Genomic DNA, 24,980 nt, shown 5'->3' with positions numbered 1-24,980 from the left:
ACGGCTAGCACAGATAGCCCTCGTGTAGCTTTGTGCGAATTTTAAAAACAAACAAGTAAACAGAAGTTATCGATCTAAGAAATAATTATTTACCGTCGTTTTATTATTGTTATGACTTCACAGTACTTGAACACTATATACAGGTGTTTCTGGATCTCAATAGTTATAGCGAAACGTTGGTAAATAATTTCTAGGGAGTATTTTACTTATATTTTAACTGTGGATGAGACGGTATACTTGTTGGGTTTTCGTTTTTATAAAACTTATGAAAAATTTACTTATTCAACTTTCCCCTTCAGCTATATCTTAACTGTAAAGTTGAGAACTTATAACACTAAAATTAGTGGTTTATTCGTTGGGGTAGGCACAACACAGGCAGGCAATTGTACAGTTTTCTCCCTAACAGGAAACAAACAGTGTATTTAACCTATTTTAATGTTTATATACTATACACAAAGAAGCATAAGAAGTTATCAGAATTTTTTTTTGGAAAATGTTGTAATTATAAAAATTGTAAGTATCCCTAATCTTATAATGTTACATTGAAACAATTAAGGAATTTTGAATAATTTGTTTCTTTTAACCAATCAGAAAGAAGCTCATGCTAATAACTGAGACTGAAACCGTAGAGATGACTAGTCTGTATAAATATTGACTGGTATTTTAAGTTGGCACAATTTGTGCTCTAATATAGCTTGTACTGTATGTTGATAGTGAGCTAAAAATTGTAAGATTTCGTAATTTATAATTATAATTAACACAAACCATTTGTTCACTTTCTCTTTTTTCTTTTTTTTTTGCACCTGTTGAAAACTGGTAACGCAGACTATAACATTCATTTTCTGTCTTTACCCCTGATGAAGATAGATCCATCTGTCGAAAGCGTTTAGGGCATTTTGGGTTGTTGTTTTTTTTTACAATTTATACAAATAAACAGATTAATATAAGAATAATTTCTGCACCTTACAGGACTATTATGAAAATTAAAAAGCTACTGTATCATATTTCTGTGTCACCACTACAACGCAATCCAATTTCTTCCATCTGTACTTTTGATAAAAACAAATCCACATGTCGAAAACTTTTATCTGTCGATTTGTGGTGGGTTTTTCCCTATTTGTAACTAACACAAATTATATAATCATTCTGCCTTCAATTCTGATGGAACATAGTAATACAGATTATGTGTTCATTCTGTCTTTGTTCCTGATGGAACATGGTAATACAAGGTTATGTGTTCATTTGGCCTTTGTTTCCGGTGGAACATGATAATTTTAGTTACGTGTTTGTTCTGCCTTTGTTTCTGATGAAGACTGGCTCATTTTTCGAAAGAGCTAAGGCTTATCGATTTTTTCTTTCTTGTTGCAATTAATAATTACATAATAACCATTTTAAGATATTCTAAGGTATAGAATAAAGGAATAACGAATATGATATCTGTTTCATTTAAGATCGTCGCAACTTAAAAGTTTTAGTTTAGTTATGCAGTCTACACTTTTACGGTTGAAACTAGAGACTTTTCTAAAAGTAACATTTAGTTATTAAAAATAAAGCAACTAATAGACAGCTTCCTTTCGTGCACAACAATCCAATGAATTTGGCTGATCTTTCGTCATTCTACTTGGCTACTTACTTTCGTCTTCTTGTAAAATATACGTCAAAGAGAAGTGTTTACTTGGTTTCGAAAGTGTCTGTTATTGTTACTGAGAGCGTCCTGTGATCACCTCTAGTGTTACTTGAAATGTTTACTGTAGACTTTGGCCGTTCTAATTTAAGCTTCAGATTTGCTTGGAAAAATGGACGAAGCATGAAACATTTGTGGAAATCATTTCGTCATTGATTATTCTACTTCACTCATCTCTTCATTCTCGTTTAAAAATACTTTGTAATGTGTTTGCAGTATATATACTCTCCAGTAAACTATGATACCAATATTACTTGGATTCCATTGTTAAAATTACATAAATTGTAGAATATACCAGGTATACCACAAAACCTCTGTCTCCGGACTTATAACGCTCAAGACCAGATTTCGATACCCATGGTGGGAAGAGCACGGATAGCCCATCATGTAGCTTTGTGCTTAACGACAAACAAACAAACCAGAATAGATTGCATGGGAATATGTAGTTCATGGCGACCAACTTTAAACTACGTAGCAATCGATTACAATGAGTTTCTCTCCCATTTGCCCCCCAGTGGCTCAGCGGTATGTCTGCGGACTTACAAAGCTAAAAACCGGGTTTCGATACCCGTGGTGGACAGATCACAGATAGCCCATTGTGTAGCTTTGTGCTTACAACTCTCTCATTTGTGGAAAATAATTTTCTGAATAGCCTTTAAGCATTTATTTCTTGTTTCATTTCTTGGAGAACGACACTATGGACCACAGAACAAAGTCCGAGCGTTTGTTACTTGGGTAAGGTACTTTAATTGGAAAAAAACGATTGACGTATGATTATTAATAATTATTTTGGAACCTCTCACCCCAGGTTTTACCTCAGTTTTCTACTGAATAACAGCTGATAACAAATATGAAATAAAGAAGAATCAACAAGCAAGAAATAACTTGTTTTGATTCATGCTAATATATGAATTGAGGGACTCAACTCCTACCTATACGTTAACCAACAGTTTGGTCTATACATTGTATGAAACACTCTACTCCCATCTATACGTCAACCAACAGCACACTGTTTGAGGGACTCAGCTCCTACCCGTACATTAACTAGCAGTTTGGTCTTTACATTGTACTCTATCATGTCCTCTTGTGGGTCAGAAGTAAGTTTACTGCTTCAAAAGCTAAACTCCGGGGTTCAATTCTCCGAGGTGGAAATAACTTAGACAGCCTCTTGTGTAGCTGTGCGCTAAAGCAACAGAAAACAAAATTATTTTACCCCATTTTTATTTATGTAACAAAAACATCCAAAATATGTTTTACTAAATTGTAAACGATCGTGTATGAAATATTTTATTTTTCCATCTATTTGTGTTCCGTATTTTCCCCAGATATGAAAAAAAAATATTTCATAACAATGAACCACAATCAGAATAATAAGAGCAGATGTTCGAGAAGGTGAACTCAATGAAACGTGTGTCTTATTAGGGTTTCTTTAACTGCCACGTAAACGAAAGAAGTTTGAAATGAACGTTGTTTTAAGTATTTCCTGTTTGAACTACCTCCTGTCCCGTGCAAGAAGAAATGTATTTATCTACGTGTCTGTGTTTATACGCCCAAGATATCTTGAAATCGTCTACATGTGTGTAAACGTTTCTCACATCTTGCTACATATTTTACATTGAAACACGAACCCCTGAATTTACAGTCAAGCTATGTACCAGTTTTTATTCATTCAGTATAAACTCACAAACATTTTGTTGACAGATAATGCTATTCCCTTTCTAGAAACATTGGCCGTTTTTTGTTCTACTCTTATTGCCTATAGATATGATTTCGAAGAACATCTATTATCGCAATTTATAAAGCAATGCTATTGATACATCAACTTAACGGTTCCGTTGAATATTGGTTACATAATGTTTCAATTTAACGAAGTATAGATATATTTCACTAAATATGCGTAGAATAGAGAATATCAACGTATGCATTAAAAGTATTCGAAAGTGTCACTTGCCTGCAAAATTTAGATTGATTAACAACGTAAAATTGAGTAGAATTGTATGGTGGAGAGTTTCTGGACACGGCAATATGAGAAAAACCAGTTTATAATGTCAGTATTAAGAAAGATAAGTGTACCTATCTGTTAAGCCTTTCAGAACTGCCTGTTAAAGTATTAAATATACTTCACCATAAAATCTAGTTTTCTTGGGCAAAAGCCTTGTAATGTTTACTAAAGTCTACAAAATTTTGTGATTTTCACTTAATATATTAGAAATTAGTAGTATTTAAACCGTAACGAGTACAAACGATTACGACGTTGGTCATACTGACCTATGCAGTGTTCAAAGGGTTAAAGGTTATTTCATGATGTATGTGTGTGTGTGTGCGTATAGTATTAGCCCTTCATAAGGCAGTATAAACCATGTTACATGGACCTACAAATACAGAAACTCATACACACACACACACTTCTACGTCACGTGACCTCATGAAATAACCTTTAATAGATAGGTACACTTACCTTTCTTAATCCTGGTGATGATATTTAAAAACAGCTTTCCTTATAGACTAGTGTTTTTAACATTTTTTTCGTTATTGTTCCACGCCTTCTACTCTTCTTTTTTATACTAGTATGTGTCTTGTGCAGAAGATTTTCATATATAGATGTCAAATACATTGTTCATAAAAAAATCATTGTTCGAAAATAACGTTAGTAAAACAGTATTATAATCAACAGAAAATTATTTTTTTATATTTTACAAAATACGCGTGCGCATTAATAGCTGGTCTATGTGCTCATGTTCGTAATCTTTTCTTTCATCTATCTCTCGTGTGAGAAGAAAACAAGGTTCCCGTTTTAATATTTCTCCGATAATAGTAAAAAACACAGTAACACAGTAAAACTGAAAATTATTGAAGATTTCTGTCATTCGAAACGTTAAAAACAAGTAATCAGTTACTAACTATACTGACAGACAAACAACTCTCATCCAAAAAAGAAACATGTCATAATAAATTATAAATAATAACACAAAAAGTGAACCAAAGTAGGGTAAGATTTTTCTCAAAGATCAATGGTATTTTATTTTGCGATATGAATCAGCAGTCGTTAAATAAGTAATTAACAACTATAATATGTTACATAAAAACAGACTCCGGAAGTGGCCGCCTCAGTACTGCGCGTTTTATGCAACAAAAGCGATTCAGTTTAACTGATTGTACACCATAAAACGTGTCTGAGATAGATAACCCTATCGTGAAAGATTTCACTTGAGAATTACAACAAAGACAGTAGCTAGTTTCAAATCGTTGCCGTATTTAGTGGGTAACAATCGTCTAAGTCCAGTTACTAATTAATAACTATGTATAAATAAATAGAAATAACAAAATATATTCATATATTTCATCTAAATACTTCAAAATATTTGTAAGTTTTATCAACGAAAAATGTTGATGATGTAGTTTTCTTGGTTTAAATCACCTGTATTTCAAATTATTATAAAAAAATAAATAAGACAGTGACTTCTTTAATTTATTTATTGATTACAAAGAGAAAAATAATCGCACTTTATCTAAGTAAAAACTTTGTTGCCCCTAAGTAGTTAGAAAAAAAAATATTTCTAAATCTTCATTAGCCAAAGTGACAGATATTTAATGTAGGAACGGTTTATCTCTGTTTCACTTAGACGTTTAGATTCTGTCTTTTGCTCTCAGATTTATTCTTTCAAAAAGTTTATAATGACAGTTACATGTCACTTCATTTCTCAAGGAAGGGAGGAGGTACTGAATCCGATACTTTTAAAAATTCCTATTGCGTTTTACCTCAGTCTAACCCCTTGTTTATAGAATCATTGAAACATAGTTTGTTCTCACTTTAAGGCCTTCTTTAAGCCTCTTTCTACTTCACGTACTTGTGATCTTCATTTTATTCTTTTAAAAAAGTGCTGTGTGTGTGTGCTTTTAGCAAAGCCACATTGGGCTATCAGCTGTGTCCACCGAGGATAATCAACCTTGATTTTAGCTTTGTAAATCCGTAGCCTTACCGCTGTACCAGCGTGGGACACGCACAAAAAAAAGTACTGAAAAGCCTTATATAAATGTGAAACCGAATAAATAAACATGAAATAACAAGTTTCAAATTGTTAATAATCATATTTATTATATCAGTAATAATTAAGCAATCGACAGAGAATATATAACAAAATATTGCTGGGGAAATAATAGAGCAGAAGAAAAATAATTGAATCGTAGTTGTGGAATGAGACAAGAAAGTTATAAAATTCACAACATGAAAATCAAGGTAATTTTATCACATTAATATTATAAGCTATGAGCATCATATATAGTGTATTACATGCTTTACAAGAAAATTGCTAAAATATTGTCACTCAAGAAACTGAGAAGTCAAACAGGCTCAAATCACGTCCACTAAAGAAAATCAGTTCAGAAAATCCAGGGTAATACGAAAAGAAAAGACAGGCAACAAGCTCAGATCATAAAACTGGAAATTAAATCAGTTAACATCTTCACAGTCAATACCCCTTTCCAGAATAGATACATCAGTAACAGTGATGATTATGATGTTTGTGTGTTGATGTTATTGTTGTTTTTGGAACAGCAATATTTAAAGTGTTGAGTCGACAACGGCCCAGAGGCTAGTGTGCCAAACAGTGGTTTGATTTGAAGTCCGCGCAAAGCTACACAAGGACTATTTGCGCTATTAATCCCTAATTTAGCAGTGAAAGACTACAGGGAAGGCAGCTAGTCATCACACCAATTGCAAACTCTTGGACTACTCTTTTACCAACGAATAGTGGAATTGACCGACATTTAATAACGCTCCCATGACTGAAAGGGCAAGCATATGTGGTAGAACGGACCAGGCTGTAAAGGTGAAGTTCCGTGATTCACTTACCGTTACTGAAAACAAATATATACTCCATAAGTTAGTAACAGTCAAATTCCATTTTTATTGATACAAGAGTATCTAATGATTTAGTGGATGACATTATCTTTAATAAAACAAACAGCTTAAAGTTTTAATTTTATATTTTCTAAAAACTGAGTAGCCAATATATTACGATAAAAAATGTTCATATGAATATCGATAAACCGGAAATTCATATTAATGAAATGGCGTTGATGGATCTACAGTCCACGTTCTTTGTCATCTAAAACGTAAAGGATCAGAAAAACAAACAAAAAATGCATGGAATAGTTCGTAAAAAACAACTTGAGCACAGGATCTTCCCTCCAGTATATCTTACATTGCAAATGAAGAAGCTTTCCCACAACTGAGTATTTAAAACTCGGGTAAGGAAATGAGAAAAACTAAGATGTAGAAGGATTAACAAAATCAGCGTAGCCTCGAACATATGATATACTTACACCATTAATCAATTATTTGACGTCACGTGGAGTGGAACATCTAGAACTGCTTTCCTTCCAGGTTCCACATAACTTTCTTTAGATATACAAAATATTATGCTCATTTGAATATTAGATGCTTCCTAATCTTTACTTTAAAGTATATCATACTTCACCGCTAAGTGCATGCTGTGAAAAATTCTAGCCTGGAGTTAATTCTACTCCAAGTGTGAAAACAATGCAATTTCGTCGAAGCAGCATAAGGAATTTGGTAACGATGTGAGCTACAAGTGTATCTTGCTCGTGATAATTGTAATTGAATAAAATACCCTAATACAAAAAACATGAAAGCATTACATCACACTAAAATTGTTAGGGAAGAAAAGTAAATCAATATTTTGAAATTATGGTTCCATTCAGCTTAAGTTTTAAAGTAAATATTCAGCTGAGGCGATAAAGGCGGTTCCATCACTCATTAACTCAAACCTGCTGCAGAAGGTCAGCTTTAGCCATCAACTCCATGGTCATTAAGAAGGATTGTCTTGTAAGAATTTCTTTGACAGAGTACACACAAAGGATTTCATTGTCTAAAGAGTGTGAAAGAAAAACAACAAAGTAATTAGATATTAAAGTATTGTTTTAGGTGAAGTACTTCGTGAGGTAATTATAATTTGTTCTTTATGGTTCTTTGAATAACAGTTTAGTACTTTTGCGATATATGCTGTTTCTCACTGAGAATATTCGATACTTAAAAACGTTATACATAGCTCTACTCAGCTTGTGCTGTACTACATATAAAAGGAGTTGTACAAACAAGGAACAGTATCCTATGCAAATGTCCTCCGCTTGGACAGCAGAAAGTCTTCGGATTTACAACGCTAAAATCAGGGATTGGATTCCCCTTCGGTAGGAACAGCAGATAGCCTGATGTGGCTTTACTATAAGAAAACACACACACCGTATGCAAATACTAACAATACAACCTTTATTCTTTAGTTGTATCAGTCACTAATCAGAAACTGTTTCTTTTGTATTACTTGGATCAACACAAGAGTAATTATGTTTAATTTTTGTGATGAAAATTAATTAAGCATTATAACCACAATACTTTACTGTACGGTTTTTGTTGTTGTTTTGTTTTATTTTGGGGATACTGTATAAAATATAAATGTAAATTATTTCCGTATTAAATCAAATTACACCGACTATTATACTTTCTTCCACACTCACTGTCTCTTTCTCTTTCTTACTTATGTGGTTATTCATCCTAAAATTGAAGATTCGTGCTCCAGCTAAGACCTAAAAGGGGTTAACAAGGAGATTTTCTGTGCTGCTGATTTCATGTCAAAAGTTTTTGTAATTGTGACATTTACTTGTAAAGTTTATTGAGCCGTTCTTGATACGTCTTGTTAACACGCCTGTTATTTCACGGCAGGCCAGAAGTTCCAACAGCATTTCCGTGTGGAACCCCACAACCAAGAGGTGATTGAAGGGCAAAAAGCTGTGCTGCGATGTGAGGTAGAACAACAGGCTGGTGCTGTACAATGGAGTAAAGATGGCTTCGTGTTGGGTAAGTGAAACATTACTTTAACGCTTGAATTGAGCCATTCTTGATATACTTTAGGCTTCTGTGTCACTCTGGCACTATCAGAGTTCATTCACATTGTTACCGTCACCTACTCGAGAAAATGTAAGGCTTGTCAAAAGACAGCATTTCAATAAAAGAGAATTAGTAATTGTTTAAGCTTGTCTTCCCTGTTTAGTAAAAAAGACAACTGATGTTATAAAATAAATTGATAAAAAGAAAAAGAGCGTTAATACAATCATTATTTTACATGGACCTGTTTGTATCTTTTAAACTTGCATTAAAAATAGAAACATTATTTTGCTATTTTTATTGTACATGCATACATTTGTAGGCCACATTATTGCAAACAATGCCTAATAATGGAATGAATCATGTGAACCATGACTTGACGTGGCCAAATTTTTACATGATGTTGGAAGGTATTTTAAGGGGTTATTTTTCTCATTTAGTCACTAATGTTGTACACAATTTATAGAGCCAGAGAGGCAGAAGACAGCGATGGTGATAGTGTCTTTCAAGCTCATGGCCACAACCATCCTGGATCAATCCAAAGTCATGTTCTTCAAACCTTTCACAAATAATTTCAGCATAATAGATGGAAGAATAGTAGTCTAGGAGGCAGCTTGGTGCACTTGAGCAGAAATAATGATGAAGTAATCTTTGGCATTATTTTGCCTTCTTAGTTGGCAAAGGGCCTAGGTTACGTGTGGTAAAGATACTTTAACTACCAAATGCCTCGACAGTTTGGACCACACAAAAGATGTGAGTTATTCGTATGGCTTTTTCCAGAGCTGTCTTCTCTCACCTGCACAAAAAAAATGATTAATTGGACCACGTCACCATCCACAAATACTTATTAATCCAACGTTTATGTTCTTTACACCACTCAAGACGTTTTTATAATATGGTAACTCAGTTTAGTGACTTATACATTAAACTCGTACTGCCATAATTAATATATTGCGATGTTTTTACAAAGTAAGGCAAGTTAAGGGTGTGGTTGTTCTACATCGTACATCTATCAGTTGGTTGATGATGGTTAAACTGTGTCATTCTAACAGCCTTTCTCCGTATTCTGTCTTTATGTGTTTGCAGCTACAATTCCACCAATTCCTATCAAAGATATAGTCTTGGCCAGAGTGGTGCCTGCTAGATGTACACCCACTGTGATGCCTCTTTTGAAAGCTGCAATATGTTTGCATTTTCCTTCGTATATTGGATTAACTGCAAAAGTGCTTGACCCTATCACATACAGTGCTACAGGATCTGCAGCTGAGATCATGCCCATGTCTAAAAGGGTGTATCCAAATAACTTGGTCAACCAGTTGCATAGAAAGTATAGATTTATAGATATAAAATATTTTTTATTATTTTTGGTTTATTTTCGTAAGTTATACTTCATTCTAATACTGGTCATTATAATCTGGTGTACAATACATCTGTTTGTTGGTGAAAAGTGATCGAAGAGTTGGAAATGTATGTTTGTTTCCACAGATCAAAATTAAGGGAAGCAGCAGATAGCTTTAGTAGCTTTACAATAGAACAATAAACTTTGATATTGTTTGCCTTAACTGTGTTGACTAATATGTTTAATATATCTATTTTATCATATTTTGTTATAAACATCATTTGAATTCTTAGCTTAGTATAGTTATGTGTCAGGACTAACCTAAATCTCTTAAATTAATAGAACTCCGCATAATATTGTTGTTGTTATGATCGAAAACATCGCTATAAGCAAGAATACCCAACTAATAAAATAATCCATCCTAATTATAATAGCAGTTTATTTAATTAACAAATTATTTAATTTTGATAAGAAGTTAATATTCATAAAGAATCATATTTCATATTGTAATCTTATAACAGGAATAAATCGACCATTACGCTACTAAATTAATTACAATACAGTATTAGTTGATAGACTATATAAATGTTACAAAGACTTCAGTTAAACTCCTTGAGATAATAAGCGGTTAATGCACTACGAAACTCAGGCAAGCACGAAAATAAGTACTTTCTTTATTAAGTTCCTTTCCTTCATGTGTTTTGCACTTGTTTAAACTAAATATAAAAGGCGCCTGTAAACTGCGTATAACGGTTTTTAAATAACGATTTAAAATGCAATGGTTGTTGTTTCTATAAACCAGAGTTCTTTTGCCAGCCAAAGTGAAAATATCAGCTGAAACTAGGTGAATTTATATCATTCTGACAAACACTACAAAACTATGTCAGTTCGATTAATACTTTGTTTTGTAATGTTAATGGAAATGTTGCCGCCATTGTTGTTTGTTCTAGACGAACAGAGGAATAAGTTTCTTCCTCACAGTTGACGAGTCATTTTTTTAAAATAGTAAGTTGTTGAAAATGAGCTCATGTAAACAACAAGACCAAGATATTGCAGCAAACTGAGCACTTCATCCTCATCTGCCATTCCGATTATTTATTGAATCAATATTTATTTACATCATATAACGAAGCTGGGTGTCATTTTCTTTGTAAAAAAGGAAACACCTAAACCACTGATGTTATTACTATACCATTTGATTTATGTTACTTTTACAGTACTGTTTTTATACTGTCTGGTCAAAACGCCTAATCCTAAAATATAAGAAATGAAATATCTTGTAAACAGCTATGGTTTTCTTAGTGCAAATTTGTACGATGCATTCTGCCCACTGCCTGAAACCAATACTAGATTTTATCGTTGTTAGTCCGTAAACTTAACGCATCTCAACCGGGTGAACGAGAAAGTTAAATAAACAAAACAATAAGAAGTAGTGAAACAAAACATTGAAAGGATAACTTTTATCCAAGTTAACATCATCTGGATAGAAGTGTTTTAATATATCTACGTATCACACTTTTCGCTTTTATTTAAACAGCAATGGGTAATTTTGTATTATACAAAATAGTTTCGCATTTTTAAAAGTTAAATGAATATACCACGCAAGAAATGTAGTAAAAACTGTATTTCAACATAATCTTAAAAAGAAACAGCAGTTTAGTAAATTTTATTAATAATTTTGATTTTAACCTAATTTAAGTAAACACAACCATTAATACAAAGAGGCAGCGCCAGTAAAGACAAATAATCTTTTTTGGGAAGTCTAGTGAAGTCTATTTAAAGTGATTGAAGTATACAACTATAATTTTACCAATACTATGTAGAATAAAAATTCTAATGTTATTCAAAGCATTCTTTGAAAGCTTTTTATTTTCACAAGCTCATAACGCTTTGATTAATACGAACCTGGTTAATCTTATTCTTAAGGTTGTAATGGTATATCTTGTGTGGATTTCGAAGTTCTACGTGATAATGAGAAACCCACTTGAAGTTAAAATGTATCTAAAAACGGCTGGTATGAGTATTAACACTTTTACTAAAATAAGCAGAGAACAACGATTCGATCTTCTCAGGTCATCTTCAGGCTAACAAAAAGAGTTTGCGAGTTTGCCACCAATACTGACTCGTATGCTTCAAGAATAGCTGCTTTAATCTTATCTTAATCTGTACAATCTTCTAGAGAGAGAGCAGCATAAGTTACTTGTGCTTTGCTAGTTAAAATACTTTGTAATAATAATGTTTATTTTTCGTTGGGTTTGACCAACCTTCTCAAAATGTTGAAAATATTTATTATCTTCATTTTCATCAAACGGTGAAACTTTAATATATGGATGGAATTCAAATTTTCACTTTGCCTTTGACTCGCCGAGTTGAGTGTAATTTCTATTTCTTTCAGAAATTTGATACAGGCTTACTCTTTCTCGGTTTCGATAAAAACTTGCTCTTTCTGAGATTCTCTGCGCTCTTGTTCAAGCTCGATTTGTTTCAGGTTTAATTGGATTTCTAACTTATTTTTATCACTCAACTCTGGCTTCTCAGACAACAAATCATTATCGACTAGTATTTCAACAATACGCTTTTAGTTCGTTTTTCTCACTGATTTCTTAACTTCTAATTCTAAAATTTTGGAAATTTCTAGAAAATCACTTTTGTTATATTTCTCTTTTTGTTCGAGAGAGGGTGATTCAAGAAAATTTGATCACATCTTGTTGACAATGATAAATACAAAATAAAATATGATTTGAATTTATTTCGAATTTTGTCAAATCGCAGACACGAACTCTCAATTATGTATGTGCGCATTATAATTTATCTCGGACTAGTCTCTGATTTATTATGTTACATACGTCACATATTATGTTTATTTTAAATTAGTTTAGAAGTTAATTGAATTTCAATATGTATCAAATTTATAATATTTCCCAAAAAGATTGATATACACAATTTTCTTATAATTTTAATATACAAAGAACAATACAATCTATAATTACAGTTATTACAAATATAGGTTTATATGCAGAATTTTACAAACTATAAAGGCTCAGCATGGGAAGGTGGTTAAGGCACTCGACTCGTAATCTGAGGGTCGCGGGTTCGATTCTCCATCACACAAAACATGCTCGACCTTTCAGCCGTGGAGGCGTTATAATGTGCGGTCAATCTCACTATTCGTTGGTAAAAGAGTAGCCCAAGAGTTGGCGGTGGGTGGTGATGACTAGCTGCCTTCCCTCTAGTCTTACGCTACTAAATTAGGGACGGCTAGTGCAGATAGCCCTCGAATAGCTTTGCGTGAAATTCAAAACAAACCAAACACTCTACTCCTACTCTTACACTGCCAAATTAAGAAGTGCGAGCTCAGATAGTCTTTGTGTGGCTTTGCACGAATTTCAGAAACAAACAAACAATATTGATAGTTCCAGCTGATCTGAAATTGAAACTTTTAACGATAGTGGAAGTTTACAACGAGGAAATTCATTCTGATTTGACATTTTTACACCTCTCTTAAGCTAGCTAGCTTGACTGTTCTCACGCCAGTTACAAGCTGACATTTTACCGACGAAAATATTTAATGCGCTTGTAGAAATACAAACGTTTGAGGTTAATTCACTCAAGTTGAACAGCTTACAATGTTCGAAATCTATAAATGTTCTTGGTCAAAGTCTGTTGTTTTCCGATTAATAAGCGTTGATCACAATTATAGCTTCAGAGGCTTATAAAATACTAGCTGTAGCGACCAAACAATTTTCTATTACTGTCTCTTCGATTCTTGTGATTGCTTTCTCTTACATGCTCATTAGACGAGATTCTCGAAAGTTCAACAATATTTGAAGACACGCTAGTGTGTTCGTAAAAACTATATTGTTTATTCTTACTCTTGAGAATCTGCTACAGATTTAGAGAAGAAGCGGGACTTACCCAATACACATCCAACAATATATGTTACATGCATTAAACTGAAACACATGCAGATATTAAAATAAATGTTAATCCGTTACAACACACACATATATGTATATATAGGTCTTACTCTAAGTCACACTAGACTATTAAAATGAAAAATGTGCAACGTAAAGTTTTTATGTTTCTCATTTATTATATTCTCACAATAACATTAGCTGTAGGGTTATTTAAACATAAATATGTACTGTTTATTAGTTTATTTTATCTAATTCATTTTCTTTACCTAGAAGTCTTTATAAGAGTAACAATAGTAAGACTATAATTTTTTCGCTGAATTTTTATTCCGTAGTTTTATTAAAGTTATCTTATTGATGTACTATAGAAACTACAACAGTTTATTTAATTTTCGAATTTTAAACTTGGAGATTTTCAAAAAGTAAAATAAAACATTAACTATGTTCAATTCGCAAGTGTTCTCTCAAACGAATGGACTATGTCAGCAAAAGAAGGAAGTGTGAAAAATACTGTGAACGGAAATCATGTGAACGCAGTTGGGTTAGCTGAGAGCTCCCAGAGAGATGGAGTTCACTGCGACAGTCGTTATTTGATTTTTCTTTCTTTCTTTTTTTTGTACTATCGTAGCTCTATACTTCATAGTTTGAAAATTGCATGGTACACCCCCCCTCCAAAAACAGTTTAACGTAGCAAGATCTAAAACAAAATCTCCATATGGTTAACATCTGGGAATGTCTTTTGAAGTGTAAGACTTGTTATATTGTCCTGCTCGAAAACATGCACAAAAAAGTTTTAAATAAACACCTCGATATATACTTTGATTATCTTGCACGTGACTATGTTAAGCAATGGCATAAAAGAACGAATTTCATTACAAGTGTATGCAGATAATGTATTTGAACTAAATGTTAACTAAATATTTAGGAAAGAAGTTTGCTTCTTCTATTCACAGTATTGTTATGTGCAGCTGAATAACAGATTTTAATATTTATATTAGAGAACTGTCTTTTTTAGAGTAAATTTTACTTCTGGATACAAACTAGATATTAAACAAAGGATGTTATACAGAGTTTGAGCTAAAATTATACGATATAACTGTCATTACCACTTTGACATTTTTATATTACATATTAGTAATTATGAACCAGCACTAAATTTCATAATGAGTATTTATTTATAATATAATATCAGAATTTTACACATTGCAGAAAAAGATGGCGCCACATGTGTATATTATAAAGTCATACATATGGTGATAGACGCGAAAGATGTGATACCATAACACTTGGTGCAAGATTGAATATTCACAGTAATTACAACGTTTCCTGCATCCGGCAGGGAGTGATAGATTTGTCTGGTTTGTATGAAGGCAATAGCGTGAAGTCTTCTCTGAAGTGATGTTAGATTACTGTCTTGTCTCTGTCTTCCATCATATGGATATATTCCGATTATCTCTGACTGGTCATAATCTCAAAGTCATCACTCATGAAGTATGACATCAAAGTTTTTTATTATGTTTAGAGTACATGTTTGGCTCAAAATGCTAATTTTTTTATGTACTTTATCTTCGAAATTTATCAAACTAGCATTAAGTTTATTATTGGAAAGGCAGATTTTCTAAATCTATATGTATAGAAAAATAGTTTTTACCTGGAAGACCTCATCCAAAACGTGAGTACATTACATTAAAGCAATTCTGAATACGCAAAGCAACAAGCTCCATTACAAACAAGACCGATTTATAGTCGCAGTTTCAGAGGAACGGATGTATAAGAACTACATTTTAACACTGTTTGAAGTAAAGGCAATATGATGCATTTAGGGAAAGATGTGTAACATACCTTTCCATAGGCAAAAGTTTTGGCAAATTCAAATCATAAAGAGTTGTTCAGGTCATTCGGAAGTTTAGGATTTCCAAAACAGTGATTTATTCATTGTACTTAACTACAAATAGATAACAATCATCAAAAAGAGACCTGCAACAAACAGTAACCTAACCGTGATACTTAAACAGCGGGAATATTGTACATAGCAGCATCAATTGATGATAGCCGCCGTTAAACGGTTAAAGTGCATCGTCTTGTGACAAATGAGAATCTACTGCCACGTATTACAACCTGTCCCGGGTTCCTCAGTGGTATAGCGGTATCTCTACGGACTTACGAAGCTAGTATCCAGGTGTCGATGCTCGTGTTTGGCAAAGCACAGATAGCCCATTGTGTAGCTTTGTGCTTAATTACAAACAAAAACGAATCTACCCCGAACGAGTCTCCTATTTATTATGTTACATATTACGATTTTAAGTAGCTTGAAAATTTGAATTTAGAATTGGAGTGAATATCGATATGTATAAAATTTATGATATTTGCCAACAAGACTGATAAACGCATTGTTCTTTCTTAACACAAATATATTTCTATATACTAACAATAATACAATTTATAATGGCGGTTGTTACAAATAGTTATCACAAATAATGATATGTACACAAAAAAGTTTCAAAGTTACAAACAATACTGAGTCTTCTATCTGATCTGGAAAAGAATATTTTATCGATTGTTCACAATGAACAAATTAATTTGTGTCGATGCACATGTACAATTCACTCGACGAAAAGCTAGCTAGCTCTGTTCTTGGCTGGTCCTCACGCCGTTTACACTGTCTTTTTACCAAGGAAAATACTTAATGTCTGTGCAGAGAAGCTAACGTCTGAAATTAATTCTCTGAAGCTAAACGGTTTGTAACGTTCGAAATCTATAAATATTCCTGGTCAAATATCTGTAGTTTTCCGATTGATAATCGTTTATGACAGTTATAATTTGCGCGGGTTCTAGTATACTAACTGTAGCAAACCAACAACAGTATGAAACCTGTCTACTGGCGAGTCGATTTATAAATCTTATGCGTGGTTCTTGAAAGTTCAATTGGCAACAGTATTTTACTTACACGTATAATACATTGTTGATTCTTACACTCGAGAATCTTCTACAAATTTAGAGAATAGGCAAAAAATTCGCAACGCATATTTAACACTATAGATTACACTATATTTAACGAAAACAAGCACAGATATTAAAATAAATACATAATAGTAAATCCGTTACACTCTATGAACACAAAGGTCAGGGGGAGAGTCATCCACGTACTACATGCAACAGTACGTAATAAAACGAAGAAGTATCTCCGTCTGGGAAAGAAATACAATGCACATATACTCAAGCTGCTTTCACGACAACTGTTCAACTGTCACACATCTGGAGCAACTGAAGAATGAAACAGTTATCCATACCATTCAATGAACAATCTTCAGACGCATTGCCTATGGATTTATGTGTTATCAGACTGTTGAAACTGGCGTTAAAACAACATCATCTTTGTCCGCCTGATGTATTATGGAAACCTTCAGAGAGTAGTGATGTGCTTTTAACGTGACAGCCTTACGAAGGGACTTTTTGCAACAAAGGATGTCGCTGGGGTATTCTCAACTTGTTTGGCCATCAGATATAAAATGTCCTGTCGTAACGACATGGAGTGCAATGACGTTGTAAGGTTCCAAAACCGTATTAATATAATGCCTTCAGTCACTTTATAAGGTTATGCTTATATTTGAGTTCATGACGAATGTGTTTAGGATGTATAGAGATTTATACAAAATAAGTGCGGAAAATGTATTTCTGTAGAACTCTTCAAAAGATGCGTTGTCTCAGTTACATTCCCTTCGAGAGCAATATGGCATTTTTCATCCGAATCGGTTCCCAAATCTTTGACAACAACACACGTTTTCGGTATTTCCTTACCACCTACTGTTCTCAATAACAATCAGCTTGTTCTTGGTTCATTTTTACAGACATTAGAATCTAGTCATTTTGTTGGAATACACAAAGGCTGTTTTCCTGTTTTGTACAATGCATCGTCGTCATGGTGGAAGAAAAACGAACATTATTTAAATGTCTTAATTATTGTCATTTGTCATAAGAGCTCCAATAACTCGTCAAAGGGCGTAGTGAATGAAATAAATGGCACACTACGCAAATCTGTTCTTATATCAACTTTTATGAAATACGGTTAGTATTTCGACATATTTTAAAAAGGAATTCCATTTACAAACGTCAGGAAATACTAAAAAAGGAATATTTAAGAAGGAATACTGAATAAAGCCTCATATAACTATTTTATACAGAAAAATATAAACGTCATATCTCAACTTTTACGTATTTTTAATGTAAATAATTTATTTTTAACAAAATTTATGTCCATTAAAGAAAGCTTTAAATATAAACTGTTTTGGTAAAAACAAAGAGATCAAAGTATTACATCTACTAAAGTGGTGTTATGTTTTTATTGTTCTTCATTTAATATATTAATATTCCGTCGCATTACTTTGCATGTAGCTTTAATAGGCTGTATTACCAAATCTTTCCTCAAAATTCCTAAAAGAATAACTTAGAAATTTATTTAAGTAAGAACTTTTTGCTCACATTTTCTTAAAAGAATTGCGTCAAACCGCAAACCCTTTCAACTCGTGATAGGCGAATTCAGTGTTCGTAACTAATTTTACAAAATCAATAGTTCTGAAAGGAACCCAACGTGTTAAATGATTAATCCAGAGTTCACAACGTAACTTTATATACAAATTATGTTTCTTTAATCATAAAACAGAGAGTTGATTTTATAATTAAAAAAATAAGATTAATCGCATTATGACGTTTTTAATTTAAATTTTATTTGAGTAAAAATAAAGAACATTGTCAGAGCCAAGAAAGGCAACAGTGAATGAATTTCGAGTTTATTTTACGATGATATTTATCTGGTCATGGCCACGAGGATTCTTATTATTAGCATATCGATCTGCGAATTTCCAGGTTCATGGTTTGCGTCCGTTACCACAAGGTCTCGTTTCATACTTTGGGGCTGTGGATAAGTTATAAGAGTAATCCAAGTGTTTCAGGTGCAGTTAACTATCTGCTCTCTCTCTGTTTCAAAACTAGAAAGGCTAACGTAAAAAAAAAAAAAAAACTTGTTTTAGCTTTGGGCGAAAATACTTCAACAAATAAAGAAACTGATCATGCGATCATTAGCAAATCATGACTAATTTGAACATCAATGTTAATGTGTGTGTATATATATATACATATAAGCACATTTACCACGAGGCTTATAATAACTAAAAAATATATAGATGAATACAGATAAAGAACAGTTGACAATATGGTAACATTTAAGCTATGAACTTGGAAGTAACTGAGGAATAATATTCAGTGATGAGCCACAATACGAGCAGATACACTGTTAAATGTGCTTCGTTTAGCTTTAACCAGTGAACTTATGTTTTGCATTTATGGCAAAGCTAATGAGGTTATTTGCCATTCCTACTTTTGAATTATTAGCAAGAAGAAAGGAAACCAGTCAACAGCACACTACTGTTTCCCATCCAGGCTAATAGAATTACTGTTTCTTTTATAACATACTCACAACTTAAAGTGGGAGATATATCTTGTGGTACCACATGGATTCGAACACTGATCGCCATTTCCGAAATTCGAGATTATACAACAGAGTTAAGCCATTTTTTCACTCTGTGGAGGAAGTGTCATTAGCAAACTGACTCTGAATCCAGTTAAAACTGTGACAATAAATGTTCCACACCACAAGGGAGTATATGCCAATTATGCCATTTTTAAGGAAAACATTTCTGTATATATAGTTAGATCCACTCAATAAGAATATATGATTGAAATGTGATGTAAACTTGCCTCTAACAGCACCGGTAGCTAAGAAAAAGTGTAATTGATGCTTTAGTTAAATAAAATGAACATCATTTATTATTGAAATTATGACATTTCTTATGTTTCTTCTCTTTATATTAACAGATATTGTTAAATAAACAAATATTAAATTAAATTATTCGTTGAATACTAATCTTATAACAGCTTAGTTCAGTTCATCGTTTAATTTGTAAGTTTTTGTTTCGTTGAATAGGAATATTAGCTCAACAGTTACTAATAATGATTCCTCAATGGTGAGCTTTGACGATTATAACGCTATAATTCAGTGTTCGATCCCTACTTTAAATACAGCGAAGATAGTTTGTTGTGCTGCTTTTCGACAAAAGTAAAAGTTACTAATGATGGTAATTTATTCAAAAGCAAAAATACTAAAAATTTGAAGAAAACTGGAATAGAACGTCATCGGTGTTTGTCTATAGCTCTGACTATGCTAAAATGTTCCGTTTGCAACTGCTTGCTGTTGTTGATATTTTGTTACTATTTTGTCAGGCTTTGATCGAGCTATTCCCGGTTACGTTCGATATTCTATGGCCGGTAATCCAGATGAAGGTGTCCATAACCTACATATTAAAAATGCTCGGTTGGAAGACGACGGAGAATATCAGTGTCAGGTGAGACTTACTACATTTAATTCAAGAACGGATGCCAATTGTGTTTGTTCTTATTTCAACAAACTCTCGAATCTCTATAGGAAAATGAAATATATGTATATATATGAAACATAAAACTCTGTCGGTACATTAATGAAAATCAGGGTACCTTTTAACGGATTTAATTCTATAAATTATAGAGAAAACCTGTCAACCTTTACATATCATCCTTTTATGGCGTTGAAAAACAAGTTTCTAATTCATGGTTAATTTATTTCCCTAGGTTGGACCAACTCCAGACAATCATGCCATCCGTGCAAATGCCCGACTGACTGTATTGGGTAAATATATAGAAATGCATGAACACGAGTTTTACAGTTGTAATCATAGTCTTCATGATCATGAGTTTTATAGTTGTAATCATAGTCCTCATGAGCATGAGTTTTATAGTTGTAATCATAGTCCTCATGATCATGAGTTTTATAGTTGTAATCATAGTCCTCATGAGCATGAGTTTTATAGTTGTAATCATAGTCTTCATGATCATGAGTTTTATAGTTGTAATCATAGTCCTTATTCGGCTGTGTTTTGTTTTTTCAGGCAATTTCTATTTATCATCAGGCGCCTTATACAGGGCGTCTTAAAAATGTGTACTCATAGGCAGATTCAATATGTGTCTTTATTTGAATAATATTCAAACTGCATGCCATCAACTTTAATATACATAACATACACACTTTCTCTTGATCTGTATAACCATGCATTTTGTATATATATATATACTTCATTTATCTGAACAAAGGGTAAATGGATATATATTATACATAATATAACTGGACAGGAAACATTGAACGAGTTACGGTGTCACATGCTAAAAGGCGACTAATTGACAGAATTAATGTTATAATTAATACAAATATTACATTCTTCTCTCAGTTTTATTAATTATTCTAATATATATCTCAAACAAAATAAAAGTAGAAATAGAATTTCAGACTTATCTCTCACAAGATACTGCCCAGTAAACCTTTCGTTTGATGCCAGAACTCGTAAGCCAAACTAGACATAGTAACATAATTCTATCCACAATATCATATTCTATGCAGTGCAATGCTTATAATGTTAAACCCAAAAGGTGGAACAATACTGAGTAATAAAAATCACACCAAACTGTTAGTTATCAACGTTTATGACCATAACTTTACTTCTCGCGTACTTTGTATAAGATAGCATTTTATAACCTTTTAGTTAGTACAATATCTAGCACAGCTGATTAGTTGAATGAAGGGCTTCCTAGACAGTTACTTATAAAAGGCCTACTATACAATTATGTATAAAAGGCCTCCTAGACAGTTACTTGTGATAGACCAAAGATAAATCTGAAGCGCAAATTTTTACACTTGCGTGATCTGAAAACCAAGACAGCCTAAACAAAAGAAATGAAAGAAACAAAAACTTTCAGTTCAGCGTGATATCTGTTAGTGATATCAGACCTATTGATACTGTTGTTTAATTTATCCGTTACCTTTTTAACCTGAATCAACACCTCTTAGTTTAACAAAAAATAAATGAATGATGTGTGTGTTTTGCAGTTCCTTTTCTTTATCTATTCTGATGTAAAGTTTATTAGATTCCGTCATGAAACACGTTTAAAACTTCAAATGTAACAAAGCTTTCTAGTTTAATCTAAGTAGCTCAATGAAATAACCTTGCCAAATATTAAAATAAAAGCTGTTTTAACAATCAACGAAGATAATAGAAGCAATGGGTGGAATACACTAAAAGCAGGTACGTGTATTTACTTTTCCGAATAATATTCAATTAATTAAAAATAAACCACATAACATTAGATTTCTTAAAGAATGATTAAAATCAATTTCGATACGCCTCTTCCACAAAGTTTTACACCACTTGAGTTAAAGAATGCTTTCTAAACCTAAGAACGTTGTATTGCTTTGTCCATTAATCACGCATACTACAAACAACGGCTGCTCTCAGTGGTGTAAACACACTTTGAAGATTTTTGTTACCCAGAATATGTTCTGTACTTGTCTAGCCATCAGCAGTTTTACACCTGAGAGGATTCTCATGAAAATGGGTTTTCTTTATCGTTTTCCCCATGCCAGCTACCATGTTACTTAGAAACACTGCGATTTTCAAGAAATATTCTTCAGATTTTATTCCTCTTTGTTCTTTGGTTATTGTATTTACATCATCATTGGCGTGTTTGGTTTAACGGTGTTACTCAAAAAGTGTGTGGACTAAGTGAAACGTATTGATTATAGATGCCCAAACTTTCCTTTTCCTCAAAGTAGCTGGAAACTCCTGGTACAGTATTGTACCACTGGGTGCACTTCCTCCGCTTTGTTTGTTTTTCTAGATTACTTTATACAACAAGGTTCCTGTAGTATTCCAGGTTTTAAAAGTGATGGATGTGCCCAAAATTGCTGGTTGTTTCTTTAGCAATAATTTTGAGTACTCTCGATTTTTTTAAACCATTCTTCTGTTTACCGTATTTGTTCAGTAGTTTGTTTTATTTGATTATACTTTTCAGGAAGGCATTCACTACGTTTCTTATTTTCTTTAACCGCGTTAATTCATTCTAAAACTATCCGAGTCTCGTGCATGTTATTTTCAAAACTTTTGATAACAGTCTAATGTGTACTTCTTTATTATCGGTTATCCCAGAGGATATAGTAGTGTGCTTAATGGTTTATAACGCTCGAACTCAGTATTTAATCCCCGCAGTGGATATATAGTAAATATCACAATGAAAAACATTTACTATTTTTACAGTTGTTCGAGGTATTGGCAAAATATGCTATAATAAACAAATAAGGAAAGATTCCAATAACATTGAAGAACTGTGATGAGTGCTTGATTGATTTAACTATTCCAGTACCGCCTACTTCGGTAGTCATTAGCGATTACGAAAATGGAAGTGTAGTAGAGATCCATCAACTTCAATCTCTGAGCCTTACCTGTACGGTGATTGGTGGAAAACCAGCAGCTCATATTAAGTGGTTTCGGAAGAACGTGCAGCTCAGACCAGGTGAGCTATAATAAGCCAAGTGGCCTTTTCAGGTCATAAACCTTAAGACTGTTTTAAAATTGACTGTATCTTAAAGATCAGAAACAAAATAGTTATATGCTGTTTTTAGTTGTCTTTTACTTATCTCTCAGTAAACCTCAGTTTAAAAATTTGAAGAATATGTAATACTGATACTACTAATTATCCTTCCAAAGTACAGTGACGTAAATATTCCCCCACAGCCACCGCAGTTGTTGAGGGGACAAAAGGTCTGACAAACGTAAGAATTGCAGAAGCGGTTTCAATGTAAGGGCCCAATTACTTTTTATATGAGGAATCAAGTGATACCTTGAATGATAAATTGGATTTCGTATTTATTTTGAAGTTAGAGTACTTAGTCAATGGCTGGATATAAGTCTGTATTTATTTCACATACATGCACATTTAACTACAACAATAATGCCAAGTGAACTCATTTCAAGAAACAAGAAATGTTAGTTTGACTTTAGAAAACGATTCCGTCATATATGCACTTACTACATGTTCTGGTAGAAATGGGAGAACAGAATACGTGTTAACTTTATGTTTATCTTAATATATATTTTATTCTAACTTAGAATATTTCACCAAAATAATTTTGTGTGATGCGTTTTGCATATTAGTATTTCTCTAGAACATCTGTATGAGCTATGTGCTTTGTCACTTGATTTACTTGTTCCTTAAATAGACGTGCAACTTTACAGATAACGTTGAGACCAAGACGAAAGAAGGAAAAAAACAGAAATTCAACACTGTAAGTACAATCAACTTAACTCCCAACCCTGACGACAATGGCGCCATCTATACGTGCCAAGCAATTCATCGTGCATTGGTCAAACCGCTGAGGTCCTCTATAATATTAAGTGTTCTCTGTAAGTAAATTGTCGATTACGATACCTTACACATTCGAGCATAAAATATATATATATATATATTTATGGTCATTGTAGAATAACAGTAGTTTAAAGGACTTGGTCTATATGCTCTGTTCTATAAAAACTAACGTTTTTGGGTAAATGTTTCACAGCTTTGCTTCAAGGTTAAAGTAATAACTTCATAAAAAACACATTAATATATTCTGTAAAACTTTGAAGCTTGTCATACATAGGAATAAGCTAAAGCTTACAATTTGAATAACTCATCGATAAATATGTATATGAAATATCTAAATTTGTACTATGAAATCCTTAACGTTATATCCTAAAAGTTTAAGCATACATGATGAAATAACTTTAGACTAATAAATACTAACCTTGCTGAATGAATAGTGATTTAGGAACATAAAATAAGGAACTGAATATAGCACATTAAAAAAAATTCAGTTTTCTAAATCCTTAACAAATAAAATCCTCTACTCAGCAGTGTTTTCCAAAATTTAAATAGTGGCGCCCTCTAACTCAACAAAGTTTCTGTTGCAAACCTCTTCACGTTAAAACAATTTTCGGAATTGATAACAGCAAAATCAACATTTTCTTCACCTAGTATTGATATTATAATTAAAAAGTGCACTTAAGAAATAAGTAAATGCGAGAGAAAAAAAAAACTTTGAAAGGAACGTTGTAGTTTTGTTATGTTATCGCCGTCTCCAACTATTCTGTTTCTTCCGCAGTTTGGTTTGAATTCTTCCTCCAAAAGCTCCCTCCCACAGCCACCAGTACGCCCCCTTTCAGAGAAGCACCCCACAGTTTGGAAAAC

General features: G+C 32.9%; 1 protein-coding gene across 3 annotated transcripts in view; it reads left to right on the top strand.

The window, feature by feature from the left end:
- Window positions 1-24,980, top strand: part of LOC143237194 (nephrin-like) — a 96,968-nt gene that overhangs the window by 44,300 nt on the left and 27,688 nt on the right. For all 3 annotated transcript variants that reach the window (XM_076476176.1, XM_076476175.1, XM_076476173.1), the window contains exons 2-6: window positions 8,424-8,558; window positions 20,115-20,236; window positions 20,499-20,556; window positions 23,115-23,267; window positions 23,990-24,157. In XM_076476176.1, the coding sequence (XP_076332291.1) occupies window positions 8,424-8,558; window positions 20,115-20,236; window positions 20,499-20,556; window positions 23,115-23,267; window positions 23,990-24,157 (636 nt within the window). The remainder of the gene's footprint in view (window positions 1-8,423; window positions 8,559-20,114; window positions 20,237-20,498; window positions 20,557-23,114; window positions 23,268-23,989; window positions 24,158-24,980) is intronic.

Source organism: Tachypleus tridentatus, chromosome 13 (assembly GCF_004210375.1).
Source record: "Tachypleus tridentatus isolate NWPU-2018 chromosome 13, ASM421037v1, whole genome shotgun sequence".
Classification (NCBI taxonomy): domain Eukaryota; kingdom Metazoa; phylum Arthropoda; class Merostomata; order Xiphosura; family Limulidae; genus Tachypleus; species Tachypleus tridentatus.
This window is presented reverse-complemented; position numbering and strand designations above follow the sequence as displayed.